This window comes from Bufo bufo, chromosome 6 (assembly GCF_905171765.1).
Source record: "Bufo bufo chromosome 6, aBufBuf1.1, whole genome shotgun sequence".
NCBI classification, from domain to species: Eukaryota; Metazoa; Chordata; class Amphibia; order Anura; family Bufonidae; genus Bufo; species Bufo bufo.
In genome coordinates, this window is record NC_053394.1 from 160,457,330 (window position 1) to 160,481,751 (window position 24,422).

At 45.5% G+C, this 24,422-nt stretch overlaps 1 protein-coding gene across 1 annotated transcript in view; it reads left to right on the plus strand.

The window, feature by feature from the left end:
- Positions 1–290: 290 nt before the first annotated feature.
- Positions 291–24,422, plus strand: part of LOC121004914 (glutathione S-transferase P 1-like) — a 30,599-nt gene continuing 6,467 nt past the window's right edge. The window contains exons 1-3 of the mRNA XM_040437343.1: positions 291–386; positions 4,527–4,562; positions 11,045–11,151. Of these exons, the coding sequence (XP_040293277.1) occupies position 386; positions 4,527–4,562; positions 11,045–11,151 (144 nt within the window). The 5' untranslated portion in view covers positions 291–385. The remainder of the gene's footprint in view (positions 387–4,526; positions 4,563–11,044; positions 11,152–24,422) is intronic.

The window sequence follows — 24,422 nt, forward strand, 5'->3', positions numbered from 1 at the left end:
TTTAAAGAGTTTTTGTCACAATTTTTTGAATAGTTTAAACAGCAGAAAAAAAACGCAGTGATTTTGTATTAAAAAAGAAAACGCGACAAAACTGTCTCATGTAAGCAAGACCTTGTTGCATGATTGATGGCGGCTGCAGGGGGGCACAGACCACTGCCCCGCCCTGGCTTGCTCTTACTAGGTGGGCAGCACAGCCTGGTTGCCCTCCTGCAGTGGGAGGAGCCGAGCCTGAGGCTGCCGCCGTGACTGACAGGATCCGCCGCGCAGGCGCAGTCTGCTTCCGCCTTCAGCTCCGCCCCCTCCGCCGCCTATAAAGCCTCCGCCTCACCTGGCTGCAGTTCTTCGGCTGTGACTCCTGTGCCTGAGGATTTCACCGCAAGACAACAGTAAGACGCCTCAGCGCTTGCATTGCACGATAGGCCCTGCTAGGCTCTTATCGCTGAGTCTGGGTGTTTACGGCTTATCAGAGGGAAGTGGAAGATGTCTGCTGTAGACTCCCTACACTTTTATGGACTAGAAACTAAGGATAAGTGCAGTAGTTTTCTGCGTCCCGTTTTCCATGGGTGACTTTGCATTGCTGTACAGGATGAGCTGTGTATACAGTGGTCACCGGCATCAGCTCCTGGAGTTTGTTTTACCACTGCAGGAGTTCCCCTTTAAGTGGGTGTGACGCCTATAGCAGCCACTTGTGCTGGGATCCCAGCCCTCCATTACACAGATGTAACCTAGAGGGGGCGCTGTGCTCCAGGCATGTGTCATGGTGGGCAGTCCAGAGGGTGCTGTGCCATTCACAATGGGAACCATAGGAGGGAAAATGCTTCCTCGGGAGAATATATCCCCCATATGGCTGTGTAGTATGAGACCCCTGCGCTCACTCAGCCCTGCTAGGCCAATGGCTGGGGCTATATGATGGCTTTATTTGTAGTTTTATGTAGAGCTTCCTTAGGTTACGTGCACATGACCGTTGTGTGTTTTGCGGTCCACAAAACACGGATGGCGTCTGTGCGTTCCACAATTTGTCGAATGGCACGGACAGCCATTAATATAACTTCCTATTCTTGTCTGCAAAACTGATAAGAATAGGACCGGTTATATACAATTTTTATTTATTTTTTGCGGACCACGGAACGGAGATGCGGACAGTAGGGGTAGGCGATATGCGATATACATTTGTGCCACGATATGGATTTTGTGCATATTACCTATATCGCTGGACCGTGATATCGCGCTCTCCGCGTGCACCATGTTCTCCTGAGCCGGCACAGTGGAGAAGGGGGGGGGGGGGGAGTGAGTCCCTCTCTCCCTCTCTCCCTCTCTCCCTCTCTCCCTCTCTCCCTACTGTGAGTGGCTGCTGCTGACCACCAATGAGAACAGAGTAGGAGGAAGAGGGGAGGGACTGTGGCCACTGCGCCACCAATGAATGTGCTGGCCATATCCCACAGGGTCCCCCCCTCCCTATCATTGGTGGCAGTGGGCAGTTCCGATCGGAGTCCCAGCAGTGTAATGCTGGGGATCCGATCGGTTACCATGGCAGCCAGGAGTCACGCTACTGAAGTCCTGGCTGCCATGGTATGTTAGTGAGCAGCATTATACTCACGTGCGCCGTGGCCGCCGGTCACTCCTTCTGTCTGTGCGGCGCATTGCTAATGCTTATAGCATTAGCAATGCGCCGTACAGACCTATGAGAAGGAGCGGCCACGGCGCTCGTGAGTATAATGCTGCTCACTAACATACCATCGCAGCCAGGACTTCAGTAGCGTGACTCCTGGCTGCCATGGTAACCGATCGGATCTCCGGCATTACACTGCTGGGACTCCGATCGGAACTGCCCACTGCCACCAATGATCGGGGGAGGGGGGGGACCCTGTGGTCATTGCCACCAATTATTAATACTGGGGAGGGAAGGGGGGTTTGAGTTACCAGAGGGGGCTGATAAGAGGGAGAGGCTGGGGGACACATGAGAGGCTGGCTGCCATGGTCAGCTCCCTGCTGTTGTGTGCACAAAGCACAGGGCAGCAGGGAGTGTAAAGTCCTATTCACCCTAATAGAGCTCTATTAGGGTGAATATGACAAGGGTTCTAGCCCTTAAGGAAGCTAATGGTGATTAAATAATAGTTTAAACACCCCCCCCCCCATATAGAAAACAATATATTGCGATATATATCGCATATTGCACATGCTTAAAATTATATAGCAATATGGAGTTTAGGCCATATCACCCACCCCTAGCGGACAGCACACGCAGTGCTGTCAGCATCTTTTGCTGCCCTATTGAAGTGAATTGTTCTGCATCCAAGCTGCAAAAACTGCTGCTCGCTGCGGACAGAAACGGTTGTGTGCATGAGGCCTTAGGAATGCTTTGAGGAGCACGCAGCTCTGTGCCCTCCTATGGACTGTAGTTGGCACTGGAAAGTTGGACGACAGTCTCTGGGCAGCAGACCTGTTTAGGTCCACATTTTTTTGACAATCAGATGCAGAACTATTTATTTCAATGGGGACGGTGCACTGTCCACAACAATATGTCCATTCCATGGCCTGCAAAAAATAGAACGTCCGATTTTCAGTTTTGTGGGAAAATAGGCATATGGTGGGACGTAGGTTGAAGGCAGGATGCCTCTGGATACGGCTGTGTGCATGGGGCCTAATACTGTGATGTAACGGGGGTCTTCTGGTCTCCTGCTGTGTGGTGCTGGGATGTACGCTCCTAACATCAGCAGGCATGACCTAAAAACCATATAATGTCTCACCCGTTACTTCAGCGCGCTTTGCTGCTGTACCTGACCGTCTGGCCAATCATTGTCCTTGGTGGTCTACAGCTGAGGACAGTGACTGGATCCAGGCACATCCTGGTACTCGGTGACATGCAGTGGGAGTACCAGAGAAGTGGCACAGAGAATGGCGCTGGAGTAAGGGGTTAATATAATTTTTTTATTTTTTTTAAAGACCTTGTAGGGGTTGTCCGAGATTTTTAGGCAACCCCTTTAAGGGGTTAAATTGCATTCAATAGAAGTCATATGGTTTCCAGTTGTACTCCTAAAGTCCCCCAGTACTTGCTTGTACAGTGCATCCGACAAGGAAGCTACATGTCAGCAGCCACTAGATGGCGCTCACGCTTTTGCTCATGGTCTGTGCAGAGGGGGTAACAGAGCTTCTGGCAAATCACCGCACGCTGTTCTCCATGGATGTCTCCCTCACAATGGCTGTTCTCCATCTTGGCTGCTTCTCCTACACACCTGCTCCCTGCAGTATCAGCGCTTTGGCAGTGAAGTGGTTAACTTTAGACAGCTGCCAGACTTGCTTATGAAAGTCATATGTTTTATTATGGGAAAACGTTAAACCCAGTGAAAGCTGCCATTTCAGAACTGCCAAGGGTGCAAAAAACATTAGGAAACTGCCTTACCGCCGATACGCCTTTTTACAGCGGTCATTAAAGGGTTTCTACCACCACATTTTGACCTAATTAGCTGTCAGACACTAGCGATCTGCTAGTGTCTGCTCTACCTAACCATGCTATTGTAATTCCTTTCTGTGCAGCGGTTACCCTAAAAAACGTAGTTTTATTGCTATGCTAATGAGCCTCTAGGTGCTATGGGGGCGTCTTTTCAGCACCTAGAGGCTCCGTCCACTCACTATTTCCGCCGCCCAGCGCGCTCCAGCCTGCTCCTCTAGATTGACAGACTACTTCTCTGCATCTCGGCCGAATTCTCGCGCCTGCGCTGTGTGCTTCTGTATTCGGCGCAGGCACAGTGACTGTCTCCCTGCGCCGGCATCTTCACTGCACTTGCGCCGAATACAGAAGCACACGGCGCAGGCGCGAGAATTCGGCCGAGATGCAGAGAAGTAGTCTGTCAATCTAGAGGAGAGGGGCTGGAGCGCGCTGGGCGGCGGAAATAGTGAGTGGACGGAGCCTCTAGGTGCTGAAAAGATGCCCCCATAGCACCTAGAGGCTCATCAGCATAGCAATAAAACTACGTTTTTTAGGGTAACCGCTGCACAGAAAGGAATTACAATAGCATGGTTAGGTAGAGCAGACACTAGCAGATCGCTAGTGTCTGACAGCTGATTAGGTCAAAATGTGGTGGTAGAAACCCTTTAAGATGTAAGTGCTGCATGGGTCTCCTGGACAGTGGAGAGCGGGAGTCCCGCCCGAATGGTGGAAGCGCTGATCCCGGCAGTTTAACCCTTTAGATGCTAGTTGATGGCAACCACAGCGTCTAAGTGGTTTCAGAGGAAGGGGACTCCCTCAGTCAGCCATCGGCACTGCCACGTATGAGTGTGGCATCCTAAAAAAAAGATAGAACATGTCCTATCCTTGTCCATAAAACAGACAAATTATATTATGGGCTGGATGTTGCGTTTTGCAAAATGCAGAACACACACGGCCGGTATCCGTGTTTTGCGGACCGCGAAAACTACAACGGCTGTGTGCATGACCCCTTAGGGATAACTTGTAACAACCGGCATATACAGAAGTCATGTAGCATTACCACCAATTAATACCGCCTGTCTCTCTTCTCGCTCTTTAGTGCCTGAATACACCATCATTTATTTTAATGTCAGAGGTAAGTAGAGGTTTTCTTTCTTAGAACCAAACCATTTAAAGCATTTTTACATTGATGGTCTACTACGGTCAGCTGCACCTACAAGGGCTGTTTCTCACGAGCGTATGCCGTGCGGGTAATCCGCTGTGTGCAAGACCGCCAAGCCCCGCACTGGACAGCAGACACGGAGCAGTAACATGATTGATAATGCTCCGTGCCCCTCTGATCTTTTTACTACAGAATGACGGTAAGATAAAGTTGTCACCGTGATTCTGTAGTAAAAAGGTCAGACACGGAGCATTATCAATCATGTTACTGCTCCGTGTCTCTGCTGTCCGGAGCGGGGCTTGGCGGTCTTCCACACAGCAGATTACCCGCGCGGCATCCGCTGGTGTGAAAGGGGCAGAATTCCTCAGAGCGACATCCAAACGCGTGTGTCTGGTACTGCAGCTTGGCCCTAGTCAGGATATCGGGCTGCTGTAAGGAAGAGGCTATAATAGAAGATGACTGGATTTTCATGGGATTATAGATCATACAAAACCCGCATCCAATCACCTTATCAATACAACTGAAATAAATAAATAAATAAGACACGTGGACACCTTATATGGTGGAAGATTTTGGCCACGACCAGCTTTATTAAAGAACAGCTTAAACCAAATTAACATTAAACCATGTACCAATATAACCTTTATAACCACAACGGTCCAGCCATAAGCTCGGACCATCCAGCTTAATACCATAGTTTAGACCAGCCATAAGCTCGGCCTAAATACCCAAATAACTAGTCCGCTCACCATTCCAGTGAGCGACTTTACCCCTCCTTCTAATAAAGCAGTCGTGACGATATAAAAAAAAAAAATTGGGCGGGCGGGTGCAGCTCCAGACTTGCGGTTTGGCTGACAGCTGGATCACTGACAGCCACCGCAATATATACATAGAGAGACCCCATCCCCATAAATCAACATCCAATGCCCTAACTGTTGCTGGGCATCAACAATTAATCTGCCCAGCAACCATCCTCTATAGGTGCCCTAACTAGCCAATCCCCCATCCTTGACCTCCCCCAGTAACACTGGCTAAATTTAGCCACCCTGGCCACCGCTTTCGGCAGGAAAATCTCCAGCCAAAACCTCACCTAATGACCTTGCCATGATCATAATCCCATGCGGATCCTTCCATATTAAATTCCAGGATCCTATCATGGGATTATAGATCATACAAAACCCGCATCCAATCACCTTATCAATACAACTGAAATAAATAAGACACATGGACACCTTATATGGTGGAAGATTTTGGCCACTACCAGCTTTATTAAAGAACAGCTTAAACAAAATAAACATTAAACCATGTACCAATATAACCTTTATAACCACATAACGGTCCAGCCATAAGCTCGGACCATCCAGCTTAATACCATAGTTTAGACCAGCCATAAGCTCGGCCTAAATACCTAAATAACTAGTCCGCTCACCATTCCAGTGAGCGACTTTACCCACCGGACCAGACCGACTAAGCAGGAGGCATGGGCCCCCCCCCCCCACCCATAGCTGCTTCTATCATAGCCTGAAAGCCCAAATTAAAAATGTCAAGACCAATGGCCGATAGATGAACACCATCAGAGAAATACAGGCCGGGCAAACCTCCCTCCAAGTCCACGTGTCGATAAGAGAAACCCCAAACCAAGGGCATAAATTTTGCCATGACTCTGTTGATGCGAATCCTAATCCTGTCCAGATATTTCAGATTTGCACAAGACAGCCATACTAGCCGCGGAACCATCTCTGAAAAAACTAAACGTGACACCGGAAACAAACGCTGCATCCGAACCAAAGTACGCTTCATGCTGAAAGCTAACTCCATGGTCCCCAGCTTCCCCACGTCATTGCCACCAGCATGAAGAATAATATCAGGGTCCGGATACAACGAACACATTTCCAAAATTACATCAATAATACCCTCCCAGCGCAGTCCTCTGACACCATTCCAATGGACTCTAACATCATCTGTAGACCAAGACAAGTTATCACCGTACGACCTTCCTGAAGCACTTCGCTGGGCCCAGTGAACGAAAGAATGGCCGACGATCCATACGGTGATGCCTTGGAAACCTGAGAAGACAAACATTAGAGGGCATCGGGAAACGGACGAACATACATCTTAAAGCGATTGGAGGACCATCTCCCAATCCTCTTAATCACAGAAGTGCCCAAACCGAATTGAGCTGCTGTGGATGCGGCCCCGATCCTAAAGGAATGTGATGTAAACCGAAAATCTTCCAAACCCAATACAGTAAGACATTTACACAAAACCCTCCGAAACTGGTACTGTGTTTAAAGGGGAAAAATCCTGATGAACAAAAAACAAAGAACCACCGACTGGTCTGCACTCCCAAAAACGCAATAGCATACTAACCGGGCAGAGATCACCTGACCCTACCCACCCGAATCCAAGAACCTTGTCCAGACTGATCCGTCTTAGTAGTAGGAAGGAAAAATAAAACATTGTTAGCATGAACGTGCACATTAGCTAGCAACAACCCTAAGCCAGACCTGCCGCTCTTTGGCAACAGCTCGCTTATCCTGAAAGCCCCAAAAAACATGCACAAAAATACTGTACAGTAGAAAAAAGCAGAGACTCATAATCACTGATACAAACCACAGCTGTAGCTTCACACAAAGCAACCAATAAATCATGGGAGATAGGACACCTGCTGTCCGAAGAACAATTACCTCTTATAACCCTTCAACATCTGCTTCACCATAAAAAATTCCATTAAAGGAACCCCCAGAATCCTAAGAAAAAATGAAACACCGGACAAGATTCTAACTACCGTCGCATGAGCTAACCTAATCCTAAAGAGAGACAGACAAAATGCTAACGCTGAAACCTCATTACTCACAAAGGGAGACCCACCTCTACCTTCCACAAAACGACACCAACGACTCCACGAACGGACATATTCTGACCACGTCGCTGGGGCTACTGACGACTGAAGATACGACATCCCTAGGACCAGATCAGATTCCACAGATGTGGAGGGCACACTTCCCCTTCCAAATCGGTCCCCGCCGCCAATGAGCGAAATCTCTGAAACCGAGACAAAGCATCAGCAATAGAATTATCTATACCTGGAATATGGCGCGCCTTTATCCAAATATTCAACTGCAAACAAAGCAAAACTAAATGGCGTAACAGCTTTACCACTAACGGACACTTTGAGGACAAGCAATTAACCGCAAACACCCCCTTATTATCTGTGTAGAAAGATCCTTTTATTAGCAAAAAACCTACCCCATAAAACTAGAGCCGCAATAACGGGGAACAATTCCAAAACCACTATATTCTTTGTTACCCCATTATCCACCCAAGATGAATGCCAAGCAGCCGCGCACCAGTGCCTATTCCAGAAGGCCCCAAAACCAGAGGCCCCCGCTGCATCTGTGAATAGCTTCAAAGAGGGGGCAAACACAAACTGATCCTGCCAAAAAGAACGACCATTATAATTCCTAAAAAATTCCAACCAAATTACCAAATCATCCTTACTATCCCTACACAACCGAACATGAAAAACCGGATTCCGAATGCCTGCAATTAAAGCCGCTAGCCGACGACAAAAAACCCGACCCATCGGCATGACTCTAGATGCGAAAGCCAAAAGACCCAATAATGACTGAATCTCCTTAACCGTAGCTTTCCTCCTACTCAACAGATCTGAAATCGCAGAACAAATTCTAAATACCTTCTCCTGGGGAAGACGAAACTCACCCTTCGCTGAATCAATAGTAATACCTAAATACTCTAAACAATTAACAGGATAAACAGTCTTCTCCGCAGACAAAGGCACACCAAACTCAGAACAAACCTGAAAAAATGAACCCAACAAATCAGAACAAACTGGGGAATCAACTGGACCTGGACAAAAAATCATCTAAATAATGCGTCACAGCGCCTTTCATGCACCGAACAGACACAACCCATTCAATAAAAGAGGAAAAAGCTTCAAAATAAAAACAAGACACAGAACAACCCATAGGTAAACATCTATCAAAATAAAACAAACCCTGAAACTGAAAACCCAGAGAATTAAAACAAGACGGGTGAGCAGGTAATAAGCGAAAAGCTGACTGAATGTCAGCCTTCGCCATTAAAGCGCCCTGACCGAACGAGCGAACCATATTCACTGCAGCGTCAAAGGTTGCATACTTAACGGAACACAAGGCCTTATCGATCTCATCATTTAAAGATGCCCCATAAGGGAAAGATAAATGATGAATCAAGCGAAAGGCATTCGGTTCCTTCTTAGGTACAATACCCAATGGTGAGAGACAGAAATTAACAAAAGGAGGGGAAGAGAAAGGACCTGAAATCCTATCCGCCTCCAGCTCCTTCATCAATTTCGCATGCACCACAGATGAGAAATGGTTAACTGAAGATGGGTTATTAACCCATTCACAACCAGAACCTGAAAATGAAGGCAAAATAAAACCTACAGAAAAACCCTTAAGAAGTAACTCCGCCATCATGCGATTTGGATACTGCTCTAACCACGGACCCATGCTCGCTACCCTTACTGGCGTCCAGGCTCTTTGAAACATATTCCCTTGCGGATGGCCGAGAGGGCAGATTTGCTTTCTTGAAGCAACGCACCATGGGGTGGCTGCCTCGGCAAAATGTACACTCATGCCGATATCTGCATGAGGAAGGCCATCGACACTGCGACTCACTGAACTCAAAGCAAGTGCCCTTCCTCAAAGCAGACAGCTGAGAAACTGAGGACGGCTGCTGCCTAGGAGCGGAAAAGGACGCGCGATGCGGCACCAACAAATTGAGCCACAAACCCACATCCTTTGCCCCCCAACGCATACCAGGGTATACTGACAATTTTTGCCTAACACCTTCATAAGAAAACCATCCAACACCGCCAAAACTTTTATAAGCTTCTAAAACATTGTCTAAATGTTGAAATAATCCAGAACACTTTTGAGGAAATTTCTCCCCAATGACACTACAAAAAATACAATACGCCTGCAACCAATTGTTGAATGACCGAGGAATCGGACGGCGCCGATCCTCCTCAGTCTTCTCATCACGCTTATCCAATTTAATGACAAAATCCTTAGACGCAGGCAAAAGAGATAAAATATCAACAAATTCATTACGCCAAATTTTTTTCCTTAACAGACAGGCAAATGAAAACCTAAGGGGGACATCTCAAGGGAGAGCCTCCTTGTAACAGGTCTCCGCTACCCCCTTCCGCTTACAAAATAACGGAAGAGGGAGGGAACCTTCGCTGTCAGAATTCTGCTCATCCCTCTGCCCGACCGACCGCCATGCAGAAGTAACATCATCCACAACGGCAGACAGAACGGCAGATAGAGGGACAGCGGGAATCATAGCTTGAGAGGACAGAGGACAAGGAGGTAAGGTACCGGAGCCAAGCCACTAAGACACTCACCATCAGGCGAAGCCTCAGTCCTGCGAGGAGGGGAAAGTGATGACACTCCTGGTGGCAAAGGGGTATCTTCCTGGCGCGCATCCGCCCGCGGCTCAACACCGGAGTGGAGCCGCAGAGCTGGACGCTGCACCTGCTGTCCGCGAGTCCTGGACCTCTTCCCACTTCTGCGACGAAAAGAAGAAATTCCTTGAACGTCCACCAGAGGGCACCCAGGAAGCAAATGACCGCCGGAACCATCAGTCCCATCAAAGTTCCCAGGGGACACAGAAGGTTGCTGCACCACGAAGTGACATCACGCCCGCGCCGCTACTTCCGGGTCTGGACTCCGCCGCCGCTCAGCAGAGGACCTAGATGGAGAAGGTGAAAAACGGGTGCGCTGCCTCCTCTCACGCTGAGAAGAGCGCAGCGCAGGCAAAACAGCAGCAGGGTCCACAGGCTCCGGTCCATCACCGCAAGAGGCTCCTCCAGCTCCAGGCAACTCCGGGAAGGCAGGCGACAGGTCCGACAGGCACGCTTCAAACCAGGCAGACGCTCCTTCCTCCACAGCACGCCTCCGCAGGGCAGCGATGAAATCATCCATCAGGTACGGCTGGCAGGAACACAGGAAGCAGGCGAATCCTCACAGGGGCAGACAGGCAGAGTGCAGCTCCAGACTTGCGGTTTGGCTGACAGCTGGATCACTGACAGCCACCGCAATATATACATAGAGAGACCCCATCCCCATAAATCAACATCCAATGCCCTAACTGTTGCTGGGCATCAACAATTAATCTGCCCAGCAACCATCCTCTATAGGTGCCCTAACTAGCCAATCCCCCATCCTTGACCTCCCCCAGTAACACTGGCTAAATTTAGCCACCACTTTCGGCAGGAAAATCTCCCGCCAAAACCTCACCTAATGACCTTGCCATGATCATAATCCCATGCGGATCCTTCCATATTAAATTCCTGGATCCTATCATTTTTGTAACGTTTGGGGGAGAACTGCATTGTGGTCTGCAGGGGTTTGGGGTGAGTTATTTCTCTTTGATTTCCTTGTCAGGTCGTTGTGAAGCTATGCGAATGCTCATGGCTGACCAGGGAGCTCAATGGAAGGAGGAAGTCGTAACGTCTGATGACTGGCAGAAGGGGGATCTGAAGAAAGCTGCGGTAAGATGAAACCCCTTATGGGCAAAGTATAATGGTAAAATGTAGATCAGGTGATGGCGTGGGATCGGGGTCTGTGCCCGCTCCATCACTTGTGGATGCCAGCTCTGGTATACTGCTGCATTCAGTGTTTCCTCTCACCCTAATAGACTGCCTGTCAGATTTACAGTAACAGAATGAGTGATTAGAGGAGCGCAGGTTCAGATCCCCTATTAGGCCCTTATTTTGCAGATCGCTCCATACACACAACTGCAAAAACTGCACAGATCAGTTATTGAGTTATTCAGCGCGCACAGGCAAACGCACTAGATGATGCGCATGCGCGAGATTATTATTTTTTTACTGTTGCGGCAGGGTGATGTCCGCACATCAAGAATAGCAGATGAGGGAAGGAGCAGGGCTCTCTAAGAATGGGTGCGGCCGGGCTCCATGAGCGATAAGTTCCGCCCCTTGGACTCTTTTACAAGCTCATTGCCATATTTATGAAATCTGTTTTTGAGGGGCACAAATAAATTTAGATTGCCTCTACTGTTCTGGTTAGAATGCCCTCAAGGAGACCTACAGTGCCATATGAGAAATTGTATACGCTCACTAGTGGTGACAGAATGCCTTTAATTCAGATGAGGGGACTGCTCATGTGTGCTCCTAGAGTTCATGGTTGATGACAAGGATGTCACCATAACAGCTAGTGGCAACCAGGAGTCTACTGTACCTACAGGTGGCATGAGGGTCTAGTCTGTAAACTTGATGTGTGGTGACTGTATGCTGGAAGGGTGTACAGAACCAGTGATGGACCAGGGGGTGACCTCCTTGGAGGTAAAGTAACTGCAGCAGGGGTTAATGCAAGTATCTTGAGTACTGACATCTCAGACTGCTGAGTAAAGCACTAGTGTTGCGGAAAATGGTGGATCATCCTGGTGTGAGTATCTATTGGCCCTGTCAATCAAGAGAAGGACGTGAAAAGAGGTGGGCAAACAGCCTCTAGGAGCAGGTGCAATGCCCCCCCCCCCCTCGCTCCTAGAGGCTAATTGGCATATTATAAAAAATCTCAATGGCTTCAGGCAGTGAGATGGCTCTAATATAGGTATGTGTAGGTATGTTCAGCTGACATTAGCACATCGCTAATGTCAGCCAGCTTAATACCATTTTTCAGGTGACAGAAACCCTTTAAAAGAGGGACCATCCTCTCCACCTCCAGTTCTGTTTTCTGTCCTAAGGATTCATCACTGCAGTTTCTAAGTTATCCCCAGTTTGCAGAAATAGGATCCCTCCTTGGGATTTAAACTTGGTTCTTTCAGCCCTGATGTCAGATCCTTTTGCGCCAATAGACAGCATTTCCCCTAAGATGCACTCCCTAAAGCTGGCTTTTTCCCCGGCGCCTCCACAACGGCACTCCAGGAGGGTGTCCCCGCCTCCCCAGGACAGGAATCAACGTAGAAGCTTAAGTTTAAAAGGCCCCCTCCCCTTACCGGCTTCAGTTTTGTTGTTTCCTGTCCTCGGGATCGTGTGGAAGCCACTCCTGCTACGGCGGGGGGTAAAGTGCACGGCCTGGAGGATTCCCCTGTCTGGGAGGGCCGTGCAGAGGTGGGGGTATCGGACTGCCCTGCACCTTAGGCGTAAGTCCGTCTATGAAGGCAGCCACGGGCCTCCGTTCCTTCTCTTCGTTAAGGAACGAGGGATCAAGCGCGCATGCGCACGCACAGGCGGAAGTGAGCTCGCCAGTCCTCGGCGTCACTTCTGGTGACGTCAGAGGACTGGCGGATATGAAGCGAGGAGTCGGCGTCCTGCTTCACTTGCTGTCATGTCGACTCCCGTGGAAGCTCCTGAGACTCGCAAACCTGTGGATCCTGCCGCCCAGAGCCCGGTAAGCCTCCTTCCCTTATGTTTTAATCCGGAGGAGGGGGGTGGAATATTACACACGATTTCCCACGTTCCCTCACTAGTGGTGCTGGTGGTAGTGTAGCTATTACGGACATGCCCTAAAATAGATTCAATTACCTTTCAGGGCCACAATACCAGCACCAGAAGATCTGGGGACTCTTTGTCTAAAAAGAGATGTGCTGTGTGTAAAAAATCCCTACCCTCCAAAACAAAAAAATCACTATGTCCTAAGTGTACGGACAAGATGGTGTCGGATGAATCGCCCTCTCTTCTGGAATCCATCCGGGGTATGATTAAAGAGGAGGTGAATTCAGCAATTGTTGCTAGACTCCCTCCATGCTCTCCTCAGCCCTCCACCTCGCAAAAATCCCAGGGGTCGCATCAGCCTGAGCCTGACTCCGAAGAGGGAGAGGTAGCGTCTCTTGAGGAATCCGGATCCTCTGAGGAGGAATCGGGGAAACCCCTCTGTAGCCCAGAAGAGACCGAGAGGTTATTAAGGACCATCAGGGCCACAATGAAAATTGAAGAGACCAAGGAGCCTCAGTCCGTGCAGGACAAGATGTTCCAGGGACTGGGAGGAAAAAAAGGAAAGTTTTTCCCATCCATAATAATATCAAAACATTAATTAAAAAGGAATGGAAAGATCCGGAGAAAAAGAATTTAATACCGGTCTCCTTTAAGAGGAAATGCCCATTCCTGGAAGAGGATTCAGTTCTATGAGATAAAACACCTAGAACTGATGCGCCGGTCGCCAGAATTACCAAAAAGACGTGTCTCCCCTTTGAGGACATGGGCCTGCTCAAGGACCCCATGGATAAAAAGAGTGAGGGGCTTTTAAAACGTACCTGGGAGACAAACACAGCCATGCTCAGGCCCAGTATAGCAGCTACCTGCACATCAAGATCCCTGTCAATATGGCTAGACCAGTTGGAAGAACACCTGGCTGTGGGGACTTCTAGGGAAGAAATCCTAGCCTCAATTCCTACCCTTAAGCAGGCATGTAATTTTCTGTCCGACGCGTCAGCGGATCTGGTGAAACTATCAGCTAGATCCGCGGCCCTCTCCAATTCCACAAGAAGAGCTGTGTGGCTTAGATCTTGGACGGGGGACGCTAGCTCTAAAAGTAGGCTATGCGCCATTCCGTGTGAGGGGGATAAGCTTTTTGGTTCTGTTCTGGAGGACATTTTAGAAAAAGCATCTGACAAAAAGAAAGGGTTTCCAGCAGAATCAAAATTCTACCAACAACGACGGTCCTTTCATAGCCAAAGGAGCAATAAAACAGACCAAAAGAGGAAACACTAATAGATGGCAATCCTCCAGGGGGAGAGGTAGAGTGTTTCTTTTTAACCCCGAGTCCACCTCTAAGGCCAGTCAATGACGCCAAGCATCAAGTAGGGGGCAGGTTAAGGAAGTTTACCTCAGCTTGGGAGAAGATCTCGTCCGCCCCTTGGATTATAAACACCATATCCATGGGGTACAAGCTAGAATTCAATACCCCCCCCGAGCATTTCTTCATCAACAAGCCAGTAAAAAAAACAGAAAGCCAACAAGCCTTAGAGTCGGAGATATCATCTCTCTTACAAAAAGAAGTCATTGTACCAGTCCCAGAAGGTCAGGAGAGGCAGGGGTTTTATTCCCCCATATTCCTTATCCAAAAGCCCAACAAGTCCTTCAGGTTGATAATCAATTTAAAAAAACTGAACAAACATATGACCTACAAAAAATTCAGAATGGAGTCGATCAGATCCACAGTAAATCTCCTACCCAAAGATTGTTACATGGTAACTATAGACCTTGCGGACGCATACTACCATGTGCCCATACACAGAGCCTACCAAAAATATCTCAGGATAGCCCTCCTTCTAGGAGATCGGGAGCTTCACTTCCAGTTTCAGGCCCTGCCCTTTGGGATATCATCCGCCCCAAGAATTTTCTCAAAAATCATGGCCGAAGTGACAAGGTATCCTAGTAGTCCCATACCTAGACGACCTCCTAATAGCGGGCTCATCTCTTCAGGTTCTCCGGGATCATTTACAGCTGGTGCAGGAGAAACTGACCGAGCTAGGCTGGCTAATAAATATTCAAAAATCCGACTTAGTTCCCAGTCAACTAAAAAAGTTTCTAGGGATACTGTTAGACTCTCACAATCTCATGTCCTTCCTACCTCCTAGAAAAACAGATATATAGATATATATATATATATATATATATATTAGGTCAAAAAGTCTCCAATATTTGCGAAGCAAAAAAAGTAACCATAAGAGACATCATGAGTCTGTTAGGTCATCTAACATCCACTATTCCCGCAGTACGATGGGCACAACATCACACGAGAATCTTGCAAAAATTCCTCTTAGAAACCTGGGACGGAGAACAAGGCTCTCTAAACAGGAAGGTAGAAATTCCGCTAAAAGTAAAAATATCTCTCCTATGGTGGAAAATAAAAAGGAACCTCCAAAAAGGAGTCTTTTGGCGACCGATAAACCAAATCATTATAACTACCGACGCCAGCAGCCGAGGCTGGGGTGCCCATACAGGGAATCATCTAATCCAGGGCTCCTGGAGTCCAGAGATGTCAGCAGCCTCTTCAAACGTAAGAGAACTGTCGGCAGTATGGGAGGCGCTAACACATCTTCCAGGCATAAAAACCCGTCATGTAAAGATACTGTCAGACAATGCTACTACCGTAGCCTACCTGAACCGACAAGGGGGTACCAGAAGCAAAAAGCTACAGGAATTGACAGGAGAAATTTTCAGCTGGGCAGAGAAAAATATAAATTCCCTGGTAGCAGTCCATTTAAAAGGAGAGTAAAACGAAATAGCAGACTATCTCAGCAGAGAAGTTCTAAAAGGGGGAGAGTGGTCTCTAGATCCCAACATGTTCAGGCAAATAACACTCAAATGGGGGCTACCAAAAGTAGATCTATTCGCAAGCCAGAGAAACAGACAACTCGAGTTATTCGGTTCCCTTTCCAACAGGGACCACCCACTGATGGTGGACGCCCTGTCCTGTCCATGGCCAAAAGATCTCCTGTACGCTTTTCCCCTGTACAACATAATTTTAAAAGTGCTAATGAAAATAATAGAAGAGAAAGCACAACTAATATTTATCGCTCCCTTTTGGCCCAAAAGGTCCTGGTTTCCCCTCTACAATCTGTCGGCAGGTCAATACTGGTCTCTCCCATCATATCTGGGGCTACTACGGCAGGGACCGGTACTTCATCCAGAGGTAGCAAACCTTCACTTAACAGCATGGAAAGTGAACGGGTCCACTTACAGCAAAGGGGTCTATCAGATTCTGTAATTTCTACCTTACTATGCAGTAAAAAGGCCTCTACCTCTCAAATCTATAAGAACTTGGGAAACCTTCCTAAAGTTTGCAGGAGATAGAATATACTACAATCAGGAGACAAATATTCCACTCATACTGGACTTTTTACAAGCAGGCCTGGATAAGGGCCTCAGACCCAACACCATAAAAGTACAAGTCTCAGCATTAAGTAGCTTCCTTGATGTAAAATTGGCAGACCTTCCATTAATAAAGAGGTTCATAAAAGGAGCATTCAGAAAATGCCCATTCATTCAACCATTCCCCCATGGGATTTGAACCTGGTGCTAGAAGTCCTAATGGAGGGCCCCTTTGAGCCGTTGGAAGAGATCTCACTTAAACTTCTGTCCTTAAAGACTGCCTTTCTGTTGGCCATAACATCAGCCAAGAGAGTAGGTGAGATCCAGGCGTTCTCCTGTAAAGCACCTTATCTTACAGTCCTAGAAGACCGAATTATTCTTAAACATACCCCAATGTTTCTACCTAAAGTGGCCTCAAGGTTCCACCGCCAACAGGAGGTGTCACTTCCATCCTTTTGTGAGAATCCAACCTCAGACCTGGAAAGGAAATTCCATAACCTGGATGTCAGGAGATGTCTACTAACGTACCTGGAAATCTCAGCGACATTCAGGAAATCGGGCCATCTCCTCCTTCAATATCAAGGGCAACCAAAAGGATCAGCAGCAAGCAAAAGCACTATATCCAGATGGATCCGGAACACCATCGAATTTTGCTATCTACAGAGGAACTTAACCCCTCCTGAGGGGATAAAAGCACACTCTACCAGAGCTGTGTCGGCCTCATGGGTGGAAAACTCCTCGGCCTCAGTAGAACAAATATGTACAGCAGCTACATGGAAAAATCCAAATACTTTCTTTAAACATTATAAATTAAATATACTCAGAAATCATGAGTTATCATATGGCAGAAAAGTTTTATCTGCAGTAGTCCCACCCTAGAGTTCATTTCTCTATTAATCCTCCTGCAGTGCCGTTGTGGAGGCGCCGGGGAAAAGAGACGATTACTCTTACCGGTAATTGGATTTTCCAATAGCCTCCACAACGGCACTGGATTCCCTACCCAAGTGGTATAATTTATGTGGAATGTTATGTTACTCATTTTATGTTTGTCATTGTATCAATACAGTTTTGAACCAACTAACTAACCGAGTCCTATCTCATTAACTGAAGCCGGTAAGGGGAGGGGGCCTTTTAAACTTAAGCTTCTACGTTGTTTCCTGTCCTGGGGAGGCGGGGACACCCTCCTGGAGTGCCGTTGTGGAGGCTATTGGAAAATCCAATTACCGGTAAGAGTAATCGTCTTTCTCCTAGCGACGACCTCTGCTAGAAGAGTTAGGCCTCTTTCACACGGGCATCCTGGATTTGCTACGGATGCGTTGTGTGTGCATTGCAGGGAAAACCGCGAGTAGGCACGCAATTGCTGTTGGTTATTGTTTGCAGTCCCTTATAACATGGTTATAAAGGGAAAATAATAGCATTCTAATACAGAGTGCTTACTAAAATGTGGATTGAGGGGGGTTAAAAAAAATAAAATAAAAAATTAGCTCCCCTCATCCAATTGATCGCGCAGCTGGCATAGTCTTCTTGCTTCTTTCAGGACCTTTCACATAAGAGCAGGTCCTGCTAAATGAAGATAGGTCCTTTTGTAGGTCCTGAAAGAAGCAAGAAGACTATGCCGGCTGCGCGATCAATTGGATGAGGGGAGTTCATTTTTTTAACTTTTTTAACCCCCCCTTAATCCACATTTTAGTAAGCATTCTGTATTAGAATGCTATTTTCCCTTTATAACCATGTTATAAGGGAAAATAATAGTGTATACACTTTAACCAAGGTAAAGGACTGCTCTGCCTCCTGATTTGGGATGGTCAGGTGCACCTATCTGATGTCGCACTCAAAGCACCGAATAATATTATAAAAATAAAGATGGGCACTCTAATATCTGGAACCACCGGGTAATGGATTTAATAAAAATGGCATCAATAACATAAATAATCACAATATCATAAAATACAAGTAGTAAATCCAATAACTAAAATAGGCCTACTAATACTAAAATATAATCAATCTAATACATATTAGATAGCCGCTGTAGACACGTAAAAATGAGGTAGATAGGGCTAATAGTAAGCTGCCAGTAAGACAAACTCCGATTGCAATGGTTGAATACGTCGGGTAAGTATTCAGTGAGCACCTGCAGATGCTAATCACCAAGTGATGTGTTTCACAAAAAAAGTTTTTATAAACGTGACAAATCTTTCAGATGAAGTATAATCCAAACAAGTCCAAAGAAAAAGATGAATGTAAAAATAGAATACTGGTGATCACTTTTAAATCGTGCAAAGAGAAAAATCAATTTATATTGTGAAGTGTTACTGTGTTTCAAGTAGATGATAATCAAAGTGTATATACTACCCGTATTCAACAGGGGTTTTATAGTGGCAATTCCACAGCTATAGCAGATACCTCCGGATATAAATATTTGCTCCAATGATAGTCACTTTCCACGGTCAGCCGTGGATTTAAGCAAATACAAATAATTTAGCAGTCACTCCTGTTTGTAGTGGTACTCACGCTTGATGCTATAGTCCAGTCTGTAGCGTGGCTGCAAGAAAGGCTTACCTCGTGTATAGAATAAAGAGGTACCTTGCTGATATACCTGGACTTTATAGTCCGCTTTCACTATTAGTCGCGGTTGTCCAGAGCTGTCCATAGTTCACAGGTCTCGCTCTGTTTGAATCATAGGCAGAGTCTCGGTTAGTCTGCAATGGGCGTTTCTCCCTGCTCCGGACAGCTGATTTAATTGTTCCAGCTGGTTTTCTGCTGTCCGTGAGTTACCATACTGTGGCCAGTAGATCTGGTATTTGTTCGATTGAAGCGCTTATCCTAGATAACAATCATCATATTGAAAATCTAGTTCTGCCGGTTTTCTGCCAGGATTAGTTTCTTATCCGTCCACGCCAGACGCGTTTCGAAGGTTAGGCTACCTTCTTCCTCAGTGGCTTTGATAAGAACTGCCTGGATATCCGGCTTTTATTCCTCTGGCTATCAGGAGAGTTCATTAACCCTACAATGGATCTTGTGGATCCAATAGTCTTTTAATCATATAGCTTTTTCACTCCGGTTCTTATACGGTTTTATTCTGCGATTTTATAGTAAATATAACTATCAAAAGAGCTCTAAATTAGTCCAAGATAAATCTTATAGGTCTGGTAGTTTTTCAGTCATATATCCTTTCATCACAGTCCCCATGCGTTATTTATAGGTGCGGTTTTTTGCTGCGGTTTTTTTGGGAAATTCATATATTCTTTCATGACCACACTTGCTTTAACTTGTCTCTAATATTTGCAGTAAGTTACTTTTATGGGAACTGGTTATATTCTCACATTAACTAACTTTATCTTCCAAAATACAAAATCACTTAGCGGCATCTAAAAAATTATACTATGAGTATATATATCAGTGGTCATGCATACAATGGAAACTTTATGAGTGATCCCATACTGTCCAGTGATATGCTAAAATATGATATGGGTCTATTGTATGCATGACCACTGATATATATACTCATAGTATAATTTTTTAGATGCCGCTAAGTGATTTTGTATTTTGGAAGATAAAGTTAGTTAATGTGAGAATATAACCAGTTCCCATAAAAGTAACTTACTGCAAATATTAGAGACAAGTTAAAGCAAGTGTGGTCATGAAAGAATATATGAATTTCCCAAAAAAACCGCAGCAAAAAACCGCACCTATAAATAACGCATGGGGACTGTGATGAAAGGATATATGACTGAAAAACTACCAGACCTATAAGATTTATCTTGGACTAATTTAGAGCTCTTTTGATAGTTATATTTACTATAAAATCGCAGAATAAAACCGTATAAGAACCGGAGTGAAAAAGCTATATGATTAAAAGACTATTGGATCCACAAGATCCATTGTAGGGTTAATGAACTCTCCTGATAGCCAGAGGAATAAAAGCCGGATATCCAGGCAGTTCTTATCAAAGCCACTGAGGAAGAAGGTAGCCTAACCTTCGAAACGCGTCTGGCGTGGACGGATAAGAAACTAATCCTGGCAGAAAACCGGCAGAACTAGATTTTCAATATGATGATTGTTATCTAGGATAAGCGCTTCAATCGAACAAATACCAGATCTACTGGCCACAGTATGGTAACTCACGGACAGCAGAAAACCAGCTGGAACAATTAAATCAGCTGTCCGGAGCAGGGAGAAACGCCCATTGCAGACTAACCGAGACTCTGCCTATGATTCAAACAGAGCGAGACCTGTGAACTACGGACAGCTCTGGACAACCGCGACTAATAGTGAAAGCGGACTATAGAGTCCAGGTATATCAGCAAGGTACCTCTTTATTCTATACACGAGGTAAGCCTTTCTTGCAGCCACGCTACAGACTGGACTATAGCATCAAGCGTGAGTACCACTACAAACAGGAGTGACTGCTAAATTATTTGTATTTGCTTAAATCCACGGCTGACCGTGGAAAGTGACTATCATTGGAGCAAATATTTATATCCGGAGGTATCTGCTATAGCTGTGGAATTGCCACTATAAAACCCCTGTTGAATACGGGTAGTATATACACTTTGATTATCATCTACTTGAAACACAGTAACACTTCACAGTATAAATTGATTTTTCTCTTTGCACGATTTAAAAGTGATCACCAGTATTCTATTTTTACATTCATCTTTTTCTTTGGACTTGTTTGGATTATACTTCATCTGAAAGATTTGTCACGTTTATAAACTTTTTTGTGAAACACATCACTTGGTGATTAGCATCTGCAGGTGCTCACTGAATACTTACCCGACGTATTCAACCATTGCAATCGGAGTTTGTCTTACTGGCAGCTTACTATTAGCCCTATCTACCTCATTTTTACGTGTCTACAGCGGCTATCTAATATGTATTAGATTGATTATATTTTAGTATTAGTAGGCCTATTTTAGTTATTGGATTTACTACTTGTATTTTATGATATTGTGATTATTTATGTTATTGATGCCATTTTTATTAAATCCATTACCCGGTGGTTCCGGATATTAGAGTGCCCATCTTTATTTTTATAATATACACTTTAACCACCTCAGCCCCCAGTGCTTAAACACCCTGAAAGACCAGGCCACTTTTACACTTCTGACCGACACTACTTTCACCGTTTATTGCTCGGTCATGCAACTTACCACCCAAATGAATTTTACCTCCTTTTCTTCTCACTAATAGAGCTTTCATTTGGTGGTATTTCATTGCTGCTGACATTTTTACTTTTTTTGTTATTAATCTAAATTTAACGATTTTTGCAAAAAAATGACATTTTTCACTTTCAGTTGTAAAATTTTGCAAAAAAAACGAGATCCATATATAAATTTTGCTCTAAATTTATTGTTCTACATGTCTTTGATAAAAAAAAAAATGTTTGGGTAAAAAAAAAAATGCTTTGGGTAAAAGTTATAGCGTTTACAAACTATGGTACAAAAATGTGAATTTCCGCTTTTTGAAGCAGCTCTGACTTTCTGAGCAAATGTCATGTTTCCTGAGGTTCTACAATGCCCAGACAGTACAAACACCCCACAAATGACCCCATTTCGGAAAGTAGACACCCTAAGGTATTCGCTGATGGGCATAGTGAGTTCATAGAACTTTTTATTTTGTCACAAGTTAGCGGAAAATGATTTTTTATTTTTTTATTTTTCTTACAAAGTCTCATTCCACTAACTTGTGACAAAAAATAAAAACTTCTATGAACTCACTATGCCCATCACGAAATACCTTGGGGTCTCTTCTTTCCAAAATGGTGTCACTTGTGGGGTAGTTATACTGCCCTGGCATTCTAGGGGCCCAAATGTGTGGTAAGGAGTTTGAAATCAAATTCTGTAAAAAATGACCTGTGAAATCCGAAAGGTGCTCTTTGGAATATGGGCCCCTTTGCCCACCTAGGCTGCAAAAAAGTGTCACACATCTGGTATCTCTGTATTCAGGAGAAGTTGAGGAATGTGTTTTGGGGTGTCATTTTACATATACCCATGCTGGGTGAGATAAATATCTTGGTCAAATGCCAACTTTGTATACAAAAATGGGAAAAGTTGTCTTGCCAAGATATTTCTCTCACCCAGCATGGGTATATGTAAAATGACACCCCAAAACACATTCCGCAACTTCTCCTGAGTACGGAGATACCAGATGTGTGACACTTTTTTGCAGCCTAGGTGGGCAAAGGGGCCCATATTCCAAAGAGCACCTTTCGGATTTCACAGGTCATTTTTTACAGAATTTGATTTCAAACTCCTTACCACACATTTGGGCCCCTAGAATGCCAGGGCAGTATAACTACCCCACAAGTAACCCCATTTTGGAAAGAAGAGACCCCAAGGTATTCGCTGATGGGCATAGTGAGTTCATGGAAGTTTTTATTTTTTGTCACAAGTTAGTGGAATATGAGACTTTGTATGAAAAAAAAAAAAAATCATCATTTTCCACTAACTTGTGACAAAAAATAAAAAATTCTAGGAACTCGCCATGCCCCTCACGGAATACCTTGGGGTGTCTTTCCAAAATGGGGTCACTTGTGGGGTAGTTATACTGCCCTGGCATTTTCCAGGGGCCCTAATGTGTGGTAAGTAGGTAAATGACCTGTGAAATCCTAAAGGTGCTCTTTGGAATATGGGCCCCTTTGCCCACCTAGGCTGCAAAAAAGTGTCACACGTGGTATCGCCGTATTCCGGAGAAGTTGGGGAATGTGTTTTGGGGTGTCATTTTACATATACCCTTGCTGGGTGAGAAATATCTTGGCAAAAGACAACTTTTCCCATTTTTTTTATTTATTTTTTTTTATACAAAGTTGGCATTTGACCAAGATATTTCTCTCACCCAGCATGGGTATATGTAAAATGACACCCCAAAACACATTCCCCCAACTTCTCCTGAGTACGGCGATACCAGATGTGTGACACTTTTTTGCAGCCTAGATGCGCAAAGGTGCCCAAATTCCTTTTAGGAGGGCATTTTTAGACATTTGGATACCAGACTTCTTCTCACGCTTTGGGGCCCCTAGAATGCCAGGGCAGTATAAATACCCCACATGTGACCCCATTTTGGAAAGACACCCCAAGGTATTCAATGAGGGGCATGGCGAGTTCATAGAAATTTTTTTTTTTTTTTGGCACAAGTTAGCGGAAATTGATATTTTTAATTTTTTTCTCAGTCTCCCATTCCGCTAACTTGGGACAAAAATTTCAATCTTTCATGGACTCAATATGCCCCTCACGGAATACCTGGGGGTGTCTTCTTTCCGAAATGGGGTCACATGTGGGGCATTTATACTGCCCTGGCATTCTAGGGGCCCTAAAGCGTGAGAAGAAGTCTGGAATATATGTCTAAAAAATTTTACGCATTTGGATTCCGTGAGGGGTATGGTGAGTTCATGTGAGATTTTATTTTTTGACACAAGTTAGTGGAATATGAGACTTTGTAAGAAAAAAAAAATAATAATTCCGCTAACTTGGGCCAAAAAAATGTCTGAATGGAGCCTTACAGAGGGTGATCAATGACAGGGGGGTGATCAGGGAGTCTATATGGGGTGATCACCACAGTCATTGATCACCCCCCCCCCCCCTGGAAGGCTCCAGGGAGACGCCTGTATGTGTTTTGCAGATCCGATCCATCTATCAGTGGATCCGTAAAAATCATGCGGACATCTGAATGGAGCTTTACAGGGGGTTGATCAATGACAGGGGGGTGATCAGGGAGTCTATATGGGGTGATCAGGGGCTAATAAGGGGTTAAGTGACGGGGGTGGGTGGGTGTAGTGTAGTGGTGTTTGGTGCTACTTTACTGAGCTACCTGTGTCCTCTGGTGGTCGATCCAAACAAAGGGGACCACCAGAGGACCAGGTAGCAGGTATATTAGACGCTGTTATCAAAACAGCGTCTAATATACCTGTTAGGGGTTAAAAAAAAAACACATCTCCAGCCTGCCAGCGAACGATCGCCGCTGGCAGGCTGGAGATCAACTCTCTT